The sequence below is a fragment of the Carcharhinus amblyrhynchos genome, chromosome 2, assembly GCF_965287045.1.
Source record: "Carcharhinus amblyrhynchos chromosome 2, sCarAmb.v2.hapA, whole genome shotgun sequence".
NCBI classification, from domain to species: Eukaryota; Metazoa; Chordata; class Chondrichthyes; order Carcharhiniformes; family Carcharhinidae; genus Carcharhinus; species Carcharhinus amblyrhynchos.
Window position 1 is genome coordinate 56,193,756 of NC_137325.1, and position 12,181 is coordinate 56,205,936.

Sequence of the window (12,181 nt, forward strand, 5' to 3'; positions counted from 1 at the left end):
TAAACCTCCTCTGCACTCCCTCCAAGGCCAAAATATCTTTGCGCAGGTGCGGCGCCCAAAAATGCACACAGTACTCCAGTTGCGACCTCACCAATGCCCTATACAGCTGCAGCAAGACCTCCCTACTTTTATATTCAATCCCCTTCGCTATGAAGGCCAGCATCCCATTCGCCTTCCTGACCACCTGCTGCACCTGCAAGCTGGGTTTTTGCGACTCATGCACAAGGACCCCGAGGTCCCTCTGCACCGTCGCCTGCTGCAGTTTTTTGCCCTGTAAGTAATAGTCCTTCCTACCATTCTTCCTACCAAAGTGGACCACCTCACACTTGCCAACATTAAATTCCATTTGCCATTTCCTGGCCCATTCGCCCAGCCTATCTAGATCCTTCTGCAGACTCTCCACACCCTCCGCACAATTTGCCGTTTCCCCCAATCTTGGTGTCATCAGCAAATTTCGACACTCTACACTCGGTTCCCTCCTCCAGATCATCTATATAAATGGTAAAAAGCTGAGGCCCCAGCACCGACCCCTGGGGCACCCCACTAGTCACCATCCGCCAATCCGAATAGCACCCGTTGACGCCCACTCTCTGCCTCCTATTTGACAACCAATCCTCTATCCACGCTAACACCCTACCCCCAACTCCATGTCCCTCGACCTTCTGCAATAACCTCTTGTGAGGCACTTTGTCAAACGCCTTCTGAAAATCAAGAAAGGCCACATCCACCGGCTCTCCTCTATCCACCGCCCTAGACACATCCTCATAGAACTCCAGTAAATTTGTCAGACACGACTTCCCTTTAATGAAACCGTGCTGCGTCTGCTCTATCAAGCAATTCCCTTCAAGATGCCTCGCAATTTCCTCCTTAATGACAGATTCTAACATTTTACCTACCACAGACGTTAAACTAACCGGCTTATAATTCCCCGCCTTTTGCCTGGCACCCTTCTTAAACAACGGCGTAACATTAGCCGTTTTCCAATCATCCGGCACTTCCCCGGAATCCAGCGACATTTGGAAAATAACCACCAAGGCATCCACTATCACCTCCGCCATTTCTTTCAGAACCCTTGGATGCATTCCATCCGGTCCTGGGGACTTGTCCACAATCAGCCCCTCCAGTCTGTCGAGCACCGCCTTTCTAGTAACAGTAATGTCATTAAGACCCTCCAGTCCTACCACCTTTCCATCGCTAACACCCGGCAAATTATTCACGTCCTCCTCCGTGAAGACAGAAACAAAAAAGTTATTCAATACCTTAGCCATATCCCCATCCCCTGCCACTAGGTCCCCTTTCTCATCCTCTAAAGGACCAACATTCACCCTAGCCAGCCTCTTCCTTTTTATATATTTATAAAAACTCTTGCTATCCTTTTTTATATTAAGCGCTAGCCCAGCTTCATAGTTTCTCCTACCCTTCCTTATCAACTTCTTTGTCAATCTTTGTTGACATTTAAACCTCTCCCAATCCTCTTCTCGCCCACTGCTCTTAGCTACTCTAAATTCTTCTGCTTTTAGTTTAACACTTTCCTTCACTTCCTTCATTATCCACGGCTTATTACCTCTCCTCCTACTATCCTTTTTGACCATTGGAATAAATTTCCGTTGAGCACCAAGAAAGATCTCCTTAAAGATCCTCCACTGCTCCTTAACAGACCCTCCCTCCAACGCGCTCTCCCAGTCCACATTCGCCAATTCTTCTCTCATCCTACCGTATTCCCCTCTATTCAAACAAAGGACGCGTGTCCGGGAACCCACTTTCTCCTCCTCCATCTGCACCAGAAACTCCACCATACAATGATCACTCTCCCCAAGAGGATCCTTCACCACAAGGTCTCTAATTCTACCCACTTCATTACATAGCACCAGATCCAAGATAGCTCGCTCCCTCGTCGGCTCCAACACACACTGTTCGAGGAAACTATCCCGGCAGCATTCCAAGAACTCTTCCTCGAGCCCCCCACGTCCAACATGGGTCGACCAATCAATATGCAGATTGAAATCCCCCATAACTACGGCCGTCCCATTCCTGCACGCCGCACTTATTTGCGCGTTAACAGCCCGCCCCATCTCCAGATCATTATTCGGGGGCCTATAGACGACACCCACCAGCGTCTTCCTCCCTTTGCTGTTCCTAATCTCCACCCACAACGATTCCACCCTCTGCTCCTTGGCTCCAATATCATCCCTTGCTACCACTGTGATGCTATCCTTAATCAGCAGAGCTACGCCCCCCCCTTTTCCCTCCTGCCTATCCTTCCTAAACACTTGATAGCCCTGTACATTCAGTTCCCAGTCCCTGTCACCCTGCAGCCATGTCTCTGTAATGGCCACCAGATCGTATCCATTTGTGTCGATCTGCGCCATCAGCTCATCCACTTTATTCCGAATGCTTCGTGCATTCAGATAAAGTGCTTTCATCCCAGCCTTCACCTGGACCCTATTTGCCGCAACGCCACCAACTATACTCACGCCCCCTACTCCCTCTATTATTGGGACATCCTCGGCCTCTTCCCTTACATGTACACTCTCCTTAACTTCAGACCTCGTAAGGTCACCTACCCTCGCACCCTTCCCCCCCCAGTTAGTTTAAAGCCCTGTCTACAGTCCTCTTTACTCGATTCGCCAGCACTCTGGTCCCAGCACGGTTCAGACCAACCCCATCCCGCCCGAACAGGTCCCACCTACCCCAATACTGGTGCCAATGCCCCATAAATTCAAAACCATTCCTCCCACACCAATCCCTGAGCCACCCATTCACTTCCTTAATCCTGTCAACCCTACGCCCATCTGCACTCGGTTCAGGCAGTAGCCCAGAGATAACCACCTTGTCGGTTCTACTTTTTAATACCATTCCCAGCTTTTCATACTCCCTCCCCAGATCCTCAGTTCGCATTTTGCCTACGTCGTTGGCACCCACATGTACCACAACGACTGGATTCTCACCCTCCCACTCCAGGCTCCTCTGCAGCCCAGATCCAGGCCCACCCCTGCTTAGTGTCCTGGAGATCACCTTCAGGCAGTACACAGTTCCACAACACCTCCAGAGACCAGGAGATCATTCAGACAATTCCAGTCGACTTCCAACAACAGGCTTTACTGAACAGGCATTGACAAGGTTAAATTACAGTGGCTAGCCCAGCTACAGCACTTCTTCGATCCCAGAGAAATTGCCTGTGGGTGCTTTGGAGCTACCATCCTAGCTTGCTATCAAAGAATTGCAGGACTTTTCTCTGCAAAAAGGTTCACCAAAGTGATGCCTCACGACCGCACATTTATGGAATGGAAAGTCGGACAGTTTCTAAACCAGTTGCCAATGATGTGGAAGTGCTGCAGAACCAAGTGCACACAATTGATGCCCCTCCTGTGTGATCAACCGCCCACTGTCCTGGTATAGCCATATCCTTTCATCCTGCTTCCTCCTCAACAAAAAGATAACAAACTGTCCTCATTTGAAGCGGATAACCTCTGTGACTACCTCTCCCCCCACTTCTCGCTAGATGGTGTTCTAGCAAGTGTTGCCGATATTTCCCACTAATCTCCTCCTCCCCCAATTGGTGTAGACATTGATTACCTTAATGGCCACTTGGAAGGCCTTTCTGGCTTTGGTGTGAGGCTATAGATCTGATTGAAAGAGGTGGAATTGTTCAGTGACCATCTCCTTATTGAACAGGCAGCATAGTAGCACAATGGTTAGCACTGCTGTCTCACAGTGCCAGGAACCCAGGTTCAACACTAGTCCTGGGTCACTGCTTGTGTGGAGTTTGCACATTCTCCCTGTGTCTGCATGGGTTTCCTCCAGGTGCTCCGGTTTTCTTCCGCAGTCAAAAAATGTGTGGATTAGGTGGATTGACAATGCTAAATTGCCCTTTGTGTCCAAAGATGTCTAGGTTAGGGAGATTAGTAGGATAAATACATATAAATAGGGCATGTTGGCAAGTGTGAGGTGATCCACTTTGGTAGGAATAATGGTAGGAAGGACTATTACTTACGTGGAGAAAAACTGCAGCAGGCAACGGTGCAGAGGGACCTCGGGGTCCTTGTGCATGAGTCGCAAAAACCCAGCTTGCAGGTGCAGCAGGTGGTCAGGAAGGCGAATGGGATGCTGGCCTCCATAGCCAGGGGGATTGAATATAAAAGTAGGGAGGTCTTGCTGCAGCTGTATAGGGCATTGGTGAGGCCGCAGCTGGAGTACTGTGTGCAGTTTTGGGCGCCGCACCTGCGCAAAGATATTTTGGCCTTGGAGGGAGTGCAGAGGAGGTTTACTAGGCTGATACTGGAGTTGAGGGGGTTGAGCTATGAGGAGAGGCTGAATAAACTAGGCTTGTACTCGTTAGAGTTTAGAAGAATGAGGGGAGATCTCATTGAGATGTATAAGATGATGAATGGGATGGATAGGATAGAGGTGGAGAGACTCTTCCCACTCAAAAAAGACAGTAGGACTAGGGGGCACAGACTCAAGATAAAAGGGGGGCGGTTTAGAACGGAGTTGAGGAGGAACTTCTTCACTCAAAGGGTGGTGAATCTCTGGAATTCTCTGCCCGTTGAAGTGGTGAAGGCTGCCTCGCTAAATATTTTTAAGACGCGGGTTGATGGGTTTTTGATAAGAGAGGGGATTAAGGGTTATGGGGAGAGGGCGGGAATGTGGAACTGAGCCACGACAGATCAGCCATGATCTTATTGAATGGTGGGGCAGGCTCGAAGGGCTAGATGGCCTACTCCTGCTCCTATTTCTTATGTTCTTATGTTCTTATGTATAAGATACTCTATTGGACATTTAGTGCAGACTTAACAGGCTGAATGGCCTCCTTCTGCACTGTAGGGATTCTATGATTCTATAAAGCTGAGTCACCTCAGGCACTGTTTCTGGGTCAGGCATGGTGAGACAAAGCGTTCTTGGAAACCTCTTAATGGACAGGCTCTTCTGCGTAGAGCCCTTACTGTCTTCTTTGCAGAGCTTCCCTTATCTGCATCTTTTGCTCCATTACTGCTGGCTCTGTTGCAGAAGCAGGAACATTGTAACCACAGTCCCCGTGGTTGGATCAGATATTCCCCTGTATTCCCTAACTGTAAACACCAGCTCAGAAAAAAAGACTCCAGCAACACTGCACATTAACTCCACTAACTCAAGCTCCTTGTTTGCAGCTTATGGAATGGCCTTTTAAATAGTGTTGCTTCAGACCTCATCTTGTGGCTGAACACTTGATCTTTGTTTAGTGACATGCAAATTTATTAAATGCACTTGGGTGTTCCAACTCTGGGAAATGGGCGGCACACCAAATAGGCTGTATAACATCAGAATCACATCAGTTTTACTTCTTCTGGCACTGCTAGGACATGCCCATCTAAGTACCCTTCTCAAAACCCTGGAACCCCCTTCCTAACAGCACGTGGACCGCAATGGTTACCACTCAGTGCACTGGGTGCCAGGTTGTTACTTCACACCTCCTCCTGATCGCTAATGAGAGGGCAAGGACCCCAAATTTTTCAAAGGGGCAGTTGCTTGGGAAGAGACAACAAGGCTGGAATTTTCCCAACCCGCCCACCACGGGCAGGGTGAACCATGCAAATGTCCATTGACCTTGGGTGGGAATTTCCAGCGTTGTGGGCAGAAAATCCACCAAAAGTATCAGCAAGACTGGAGGCCTAATTTTAGAGCATAATTGGACCTCCCATTTGGAGTGTTTGCTGCTTCTACAGCACATTTTGGAGTTTGTTAAATTCTATTTGGTATAATAATCTTTACAAGAATTCTTTTGTATACTCCATGGGTGGGATTTTTCTCCCACCCCGCGGTGTGTTTCGCAGCGGTGGGAGGTGGCGCGTGCCCAATGGTGGAGCGCTTATGATCCTGCCATTGTCAATGGAGTTTCTCATTGAACACACCCATCGCCATTGGGAAACCCGTTCAGTGGGCATTGTCGGCAGGACCTTAAGATTCCACTGGTGTGAACAGGAGCAAGATTTCGGTGCATGGAACTGTTGAATGAGGAACACACAAAACATCATTTAGTTCTCTTTATTCATACTGATTATAAATTCCAGTATCATGGACATGCGAAGGTACATGTAACGCAGCAACATTTTCTGTGAAAGCTAGAAAATAAAGAATCATACTTTATCTACAATGACCACCTTATTATACACATTCCCAGTGGCAGACTGATATTTTACTCAGATTGCCAGCTTATTGCTCGTGATGTCACAGCTCATGCATTTTATCTATTCACCTCAGTATGTCCTGCCACTGTGGGGTCAGATCCAGCTTCAGTTGAAAGACATTCACATTTTCATATGTACCACTCTAAACACAAAGTGGATTCTTTAACATATTTTATGTTCGGAAGAATGAAAATGATGGTGATGAAAATGCAAGTAAATGGTGGGAAGGGCTCCTTGTGTATAATTCTTCCTGCGTCTACGGCCAAGAGTTTAAATATCCCACTATACAATTTGAGTATTGTGTCTGGTTTTGGTCAGCATACTGTAGGAAGGATGTGAGGGCCTCTGAGTGGCATTTACTAGAATGGTTCCAGGGATGAGGGATTTTAGTCATTAGGTTAGGCTAAGATGCTGAGGTTCTCCCTAGACTGAAGGAGACTGAGGAGAGAAATCTGACAGAAGAGTACTAGGATCATGGCAGGCTTAGGTAAGGTAGACAAAGAAAATGCTGTTCCCATTAGGTATGAGGACTAGGGGGACAGAGATTCAACACTTTAGGCAAGAGGTGCAAGGGTATTGTGAGGAAGAACTTTTTTTTACACTGTGAGTGATCTTGACTTGGAGTTATCTATTGGTGTGGCGGGTGGGAGTGAAGATGATCAATGATTTGAAAAGGAAATTGGTTGGGCACTGGAGAGAAATACATTTGCAGTGCCACAGGAGGAGAGTAGGGAAATGAGGCTGACTGGACTGTTCCACAGAGAGCCCATGTAGAGTTGATAGACTGAATGGCTTCCTTCTGTGTTGTTATGACTGACTATAACATGCACCCACCAAACGATATGAAAGAATATAAATACAATTTGAAGGCAGTCAATGCTATATCCAGCATAGAACATTTTAATAAAGACATTGTACATTCAGGTGAATATTATTTATACTCAGAATGAGAAGTTTTCTTGGAAACAGAAAGAAGCCATGTGTTCCTTACTACATCTGTCACTACTTCAATTCACCCAAACATCAAACCTTTTCTATGTATCATATATGTCATAGCCCACACTCAGCTGGCAACCACTATTTGGTAAATTTTTAGCATTATTAGTTGTTAATAAGGTGAGCTATTCAAATATTAGACAGAATTAGGATATTATACATGTCTCTTAAGAACATAACAGACACCCTATAGGATAATAGCTGATCCTATTGAACCAACAGCAATCAAGGCATGGAAGGGTGTTTTTTTGTAGTTGATGTCTTTGTGCATAATATTCATGCAAACGCAGTAAATAAAGTTTCACATTTCGACAACTGAATACTTGACATTTTCATGTGTTCACTGTATTAATACAGCATCAAGGATTCAGTCAGTTTTTTCCCTTGAGTAAGCCCAGGTATAAAACTACAGTAGTCTGTAACAGTGCACAGTTGAGGTATGGCAGTTTTGATTCCAGTCTCTTACGGAACAATATCACATCTTTTATATTTCTGCCTGAGAGTTGTCAAATGAGGATGAGCAGTCTTTAGACATGGCTACCTAAAATATATATATATATACATATGTAATATTTATGCATATATGTATTCTTTAAAGATCTCAGTGGAAAGCAAATATCATCCTTTTCGTAGCTTTGTTGTTGGTGTTGATTTTATTTTAAGACAAAATGCAATGGTCCTAATTGTCATCCAGATAATGACTTCAATTAAATCCCGGAAATCTAAGAGCCTTCCAGCTGCTGGTTATGGTAATATTGAACAGAGGTTGTATATGTGCAGCCCAAACCTGTTGGTTCTGTAGATAGCACCAGATGAGTATGGTTACAGTGACATGTAACCCAGCAACCACCTTTCAGTATCATGTGAAATACCGACAGCTTGTGGAGTCAATGTAACAATATGAAGTGCATTTCAGTTCCCCATAAGACCTAAAGCAAGCAAATGCAATACAGTGAGTGAACAAGAATCTTTAAATATTCTTTCAGAAAAGGCTGTATGCAAAAAACAAATACAAAATTAGATGATACAGTAAACAACTGGTATCCAGAACCAAATGGACAAACAAAAACACAAGGGATAAAAAGAAATCCATAAAGCCAAGAAATGTGAATGAACACTTAAGGCTGGAAGTACACATTGATTAGTCACTACACAATAGTGAAGTCAGGCTAGTCTTTTGGCTACAACTTTAGATGTGCCATTCATTCACCTGGGCCACATTTGTAGGCTTTCCATTCGATTTTGGTAAAAGTACTATTAGCAGAAACCTGGTTGCAGGTCTCCTGGTTGAAGGTGGTTGTTCTTAATATAGTGAAAGAGTAGAAAATAATTTAGCTTAAAAAACTCTAAAGTATTTTTTGAACAAAATTTGCAGTAAACACATTCCTCATTGGAAAAGAAAATCAAAAATGATGGAAAATCTCAAGAAGTCCACACGGACTTAAAACCTTAGGCAAGATTCCCTGGCTTTCCTTGGCATTTTACTTGGTGGGGTGTCATATCTCTCGTCCCGCCGTGTCAATGGGAATTCCCATTGAAACCTCTTAACGTCACTGGGAAGCCCATGCAGGAGTGTGTCCCTGGTGGGACCAGAGAATCCCGCTGGCACGAATAGTCAGATGATTCTAACCTTAAAGTCTCTTTCTTGCTCCACAGATGCTGCTGAACCTGCTGGGGTTTCTCCTGCATTTTCTGTTTTTATTTCAGATTTCCAGCATCTGCAGTATTTTGCTCCCATTCCTCATCAGTGCTCACTTCAAGGAGTTAATCTTTGTAGTGGAACAGCATGCAGTCCTCAGGTAAACTTACCCAGGAAGATAGGTTTTACAGGTTTGGTAACCAAAATCTTTGCCATCACATTCTTCAAGTCCTTTCCATAGGTATCCATCCCCACAGTGGGCTTGCTTACAATCTGCAACAATGCAGCAACACATTTTATCATTAGAAGCTTATGACACAGATCAGCATTACTGAGTATAAAATATTTCTGCCAAATTGCATTTAAAAGTCCACTTTTTAATTCATAAAATATTCATATATCCATTAGAAAATGCAATCCCAGGACTAGACAGGATTAGCCCATGTCAGGGTTTTTGCTAGTGTCCAGTTGACAGACAGGGTAGTTTCAGGAACATTGGCTGTAACATGTTTGATTTTCCCTAAACTATACTGAGCTCAGTTATCTACAAATAAAAATGATAATGTGCCATTGTACACTTCCAATGAAAACTTTAAGAAGTATTTTTTAAAGTATATAAAGATGGCTAACTTACTTATACAGCCATCAGTGACAATCTTGTTTCCATCATCACATTCTTCTCCATTTTCCTCCTGAACTATTCCATCTCCACAGAACCCTGCTGGAGGTGGAGAAACAACTGCTAGCTGGATAGGGGAGACCTATGTGAAAATAAAATCGCAAGGTAGAATTGTTATTTACTATTGGTATTTTTCACAAAATGGTTTGCTTAACAACTTTATGGAGTGAGGTTAATGTAGTCCATTTCTCTTATTATTATTTGTTCATTGGATGTTTACAATGCTGGGAAGGACATCATTTTTGCCATCCCTGCTACTAACAGCAAGTCAGTAAAGATGATCGTAAAAAGGTACATATCAAGCAGCACCTCAGCGGATGACGGAGATCTGAAGAGGTTGAGAGGACTGGCAAGGGGATTCCCAAACTTAGGATCCAGAAAGCTGAAAGCATGGCCACCAATGGTGGGTCAAAGCAAGAGTGGTGCACAGGGGGCCAAACATGGCACAGAGTTTGTAGGGCTGGAGGATAGTACAGAATTAGGGAGGGGTGGGGCTGTTGGGGTAAAAATTGGAACTGTGACCTTTGAGAGTTAAAACGTGCAGAACTAACTGCACACATAGCACTTACCTTGTGGTTAACAAAGAACATCCTAGTATTGGAATAATTAAGTCTCAGGGTAACGAAGATATTAAAAATAGAGACTTTTCGTTTACCTTGTGGTTAACAAAGAACATCCTGGTATTGGAATAATTAAGTCTCAGGGTAATGAAGATATTAAAAATAAAAACTTTTCATTTGAAAACTTTTAGTAATTTGTTTATCTACAGCAGGAACTCTTGTCGCATCTCAAGAGGTTCCTTTGATCTTCACAGAATCCCTACAATACAGAAGGAAGCTATTCAGCCCATCGAATCTGTACTGACCACAATTCCACGCAGGCCCCAATCCCATAACCTCACACATTCACCCTGCTAATCCCTCTGACACTAGGGTCAATATTTTTAGCATAGGCAATCAACCTAACCCGCACATTTTTGGACTGGGAGGAAATCCGTGCAGGCTGCACATAGACAGTGACCAAGTCTGGAATCAAACCTGAGTCTCCGGCACTGTAAGAATTTGAAACCTGGTCCTAATGCTGCCAAAGCACACGTTCTACCACTGAGCTATGTCATCACCCCAAGCCTACTGCACCTGGAATTACCAGGCAGTCTCCCATCCAAGTACTAACCCAGGCTTGAACCTGCTTAGCACCTGAGATCAGATATTTTCAGACTAGTACAGCTGCAGGTATCGTGGTGAGTAGATTTCAGATTTGTTGGTGCATCTTTTAGTTGAAGTAAATGTTAGAATTTAACAGCTACAATTAATTCAACAGCTTCATGTCAAAGAACAAAGAGAACAAAATCAGCCCGGGAAACAGGCCCTTCGGCCCAACGAGCCCGCGCCGCCATCTCAACACCACCAGTCCCCCTCTCCCCCCACGATCCCTGTCTAATGTTTTACGGCCATCCAGATTGAGGGAAACTGATTTAGGGACAATTTATTCCTGCCAATCAGCCTAACAGCACATCTTTGGGGTGTGGGAGGAAACCGGAGCACCCGGAGAAAACCCACGCAAGCACAGGGAGGATGCGCAAACTCCCACAGACACCGGCCCAAATCCATGTGTCTGCACAGCAATCAGCGATAATCACTGAGCTGTTGTCTTGCCTAGTATCTTGTCCAGTTTAGGCACACATTAACGACATGAAGCACTAGGCCAATCCTGAACAACCAAGAGCAGCCCCAGTACGACCCTTCGCGTGTATGCCCCTCGTTGGACACGAGGTGGACCGACTTAAAACCTGTGAATGAAAAGAGAAAAAACATTATTATCATACCATACCCATTTACATTACCAGGGATGCCCCAATGCTAATGACCCTTATTTAAAACAATCTCCTATATCCACCCATCTCCAACACAGTCATGTGCCTGTCTAAGTTACTCTTAAATGACTCTAGCGTGTTTGCCTCCACCACCTTACTTGGCAGAGCATTCCATACCCCCACTACCCTCTGTGAGAAAAACCTCCCTCTAATATCGGTGTTGTACCTCTCCCCCCTCACCTTAAGTCCATGGCCCCTTGTCCTACGTGCCTCTATCATAGGAAATAGCTTATCTCTGTTTACTCTATCTATACCCTTCATAATCTTATATACCTCTATTAGATCCCCCCTCAGTCGGCGTCTTTCAAGGGAAAAGAGCCCCAATTTCTTCAATCTTTCCTCATACCCCAGTCCTTCCATACCAGGCAACATCCTGGTAAACCTCCTCTGCACTCTCTCCAGAGTCTCCACGTCCTTCCGGTAGTAAGGCGACCAGAACTGGACGCAGTACTCCAAATGCGGCCTAACCAACGTTCTGTACAACTGCAACATTAGACTCCAGCTCTTATATTCTATACCCCTTCCTATAAAGGCTAACATACCATAGGCTTTCTTCACCACACTCTCCACTTGCACTGCCACCTTCAAAGACTTGTGCACTTGCACCCCCAGGTCTTGCTGCGATTCTATACTCCTTACGGGCTTACCCTTCACCATATAACTCCCCCCTACATTATTCCGGCCAAAATGCATCACCTCACATTTATCCGGATTAAACTCCATTTGCCATGTATCTGCCCAATCAACCAGCCTATCAATATCCCATTGTATTGCCAGACACTGCTCCTCACTGCCTGCCAATCCAGCCATCTTGGTGTCATCAGTTAATT

At 45.0% G+C, this 12,181-nt stretch overlaps 1 protein-coding gene across 1 annotated transcript in view; it reads right to left on the minus strand.

Moving 5' to 3' along the window:
* Nucleotides 1–6,041: 6,041 nt before the first annotated feature.
* colq (collagen-like tail subunit (single strand of homotrimer) of asymmetric acetylcholinesterase) overlaps nucleotides 6,042–12,181 on the minus strand; it is a 94,681-nt gene continuing 88,541 nt past the window's right edge. The window contains exons 15-17 of the mRNA XM_080216224.1: nucleotides 9,434–9,560; nucleotides 8,970–9,072; nucleotides 6,042–8,089 (exon numbers count right to left, since the gene is read on the minus strand). Coding sequence (XP_080072350.1) covers nucleotides 8,020–8,089; nucleotides 8,970–9,072; nucleotides 9,434–9,560 — 300 coding nt within the window. The 3' untranslated portion in view covers nucleotides 6,042–8,019. The remainder of the gene's footprint in view (nucleotides 8,090–8,969; nucleotides 9,073–9,433; nucleotides 9,561–12,181) is intronic.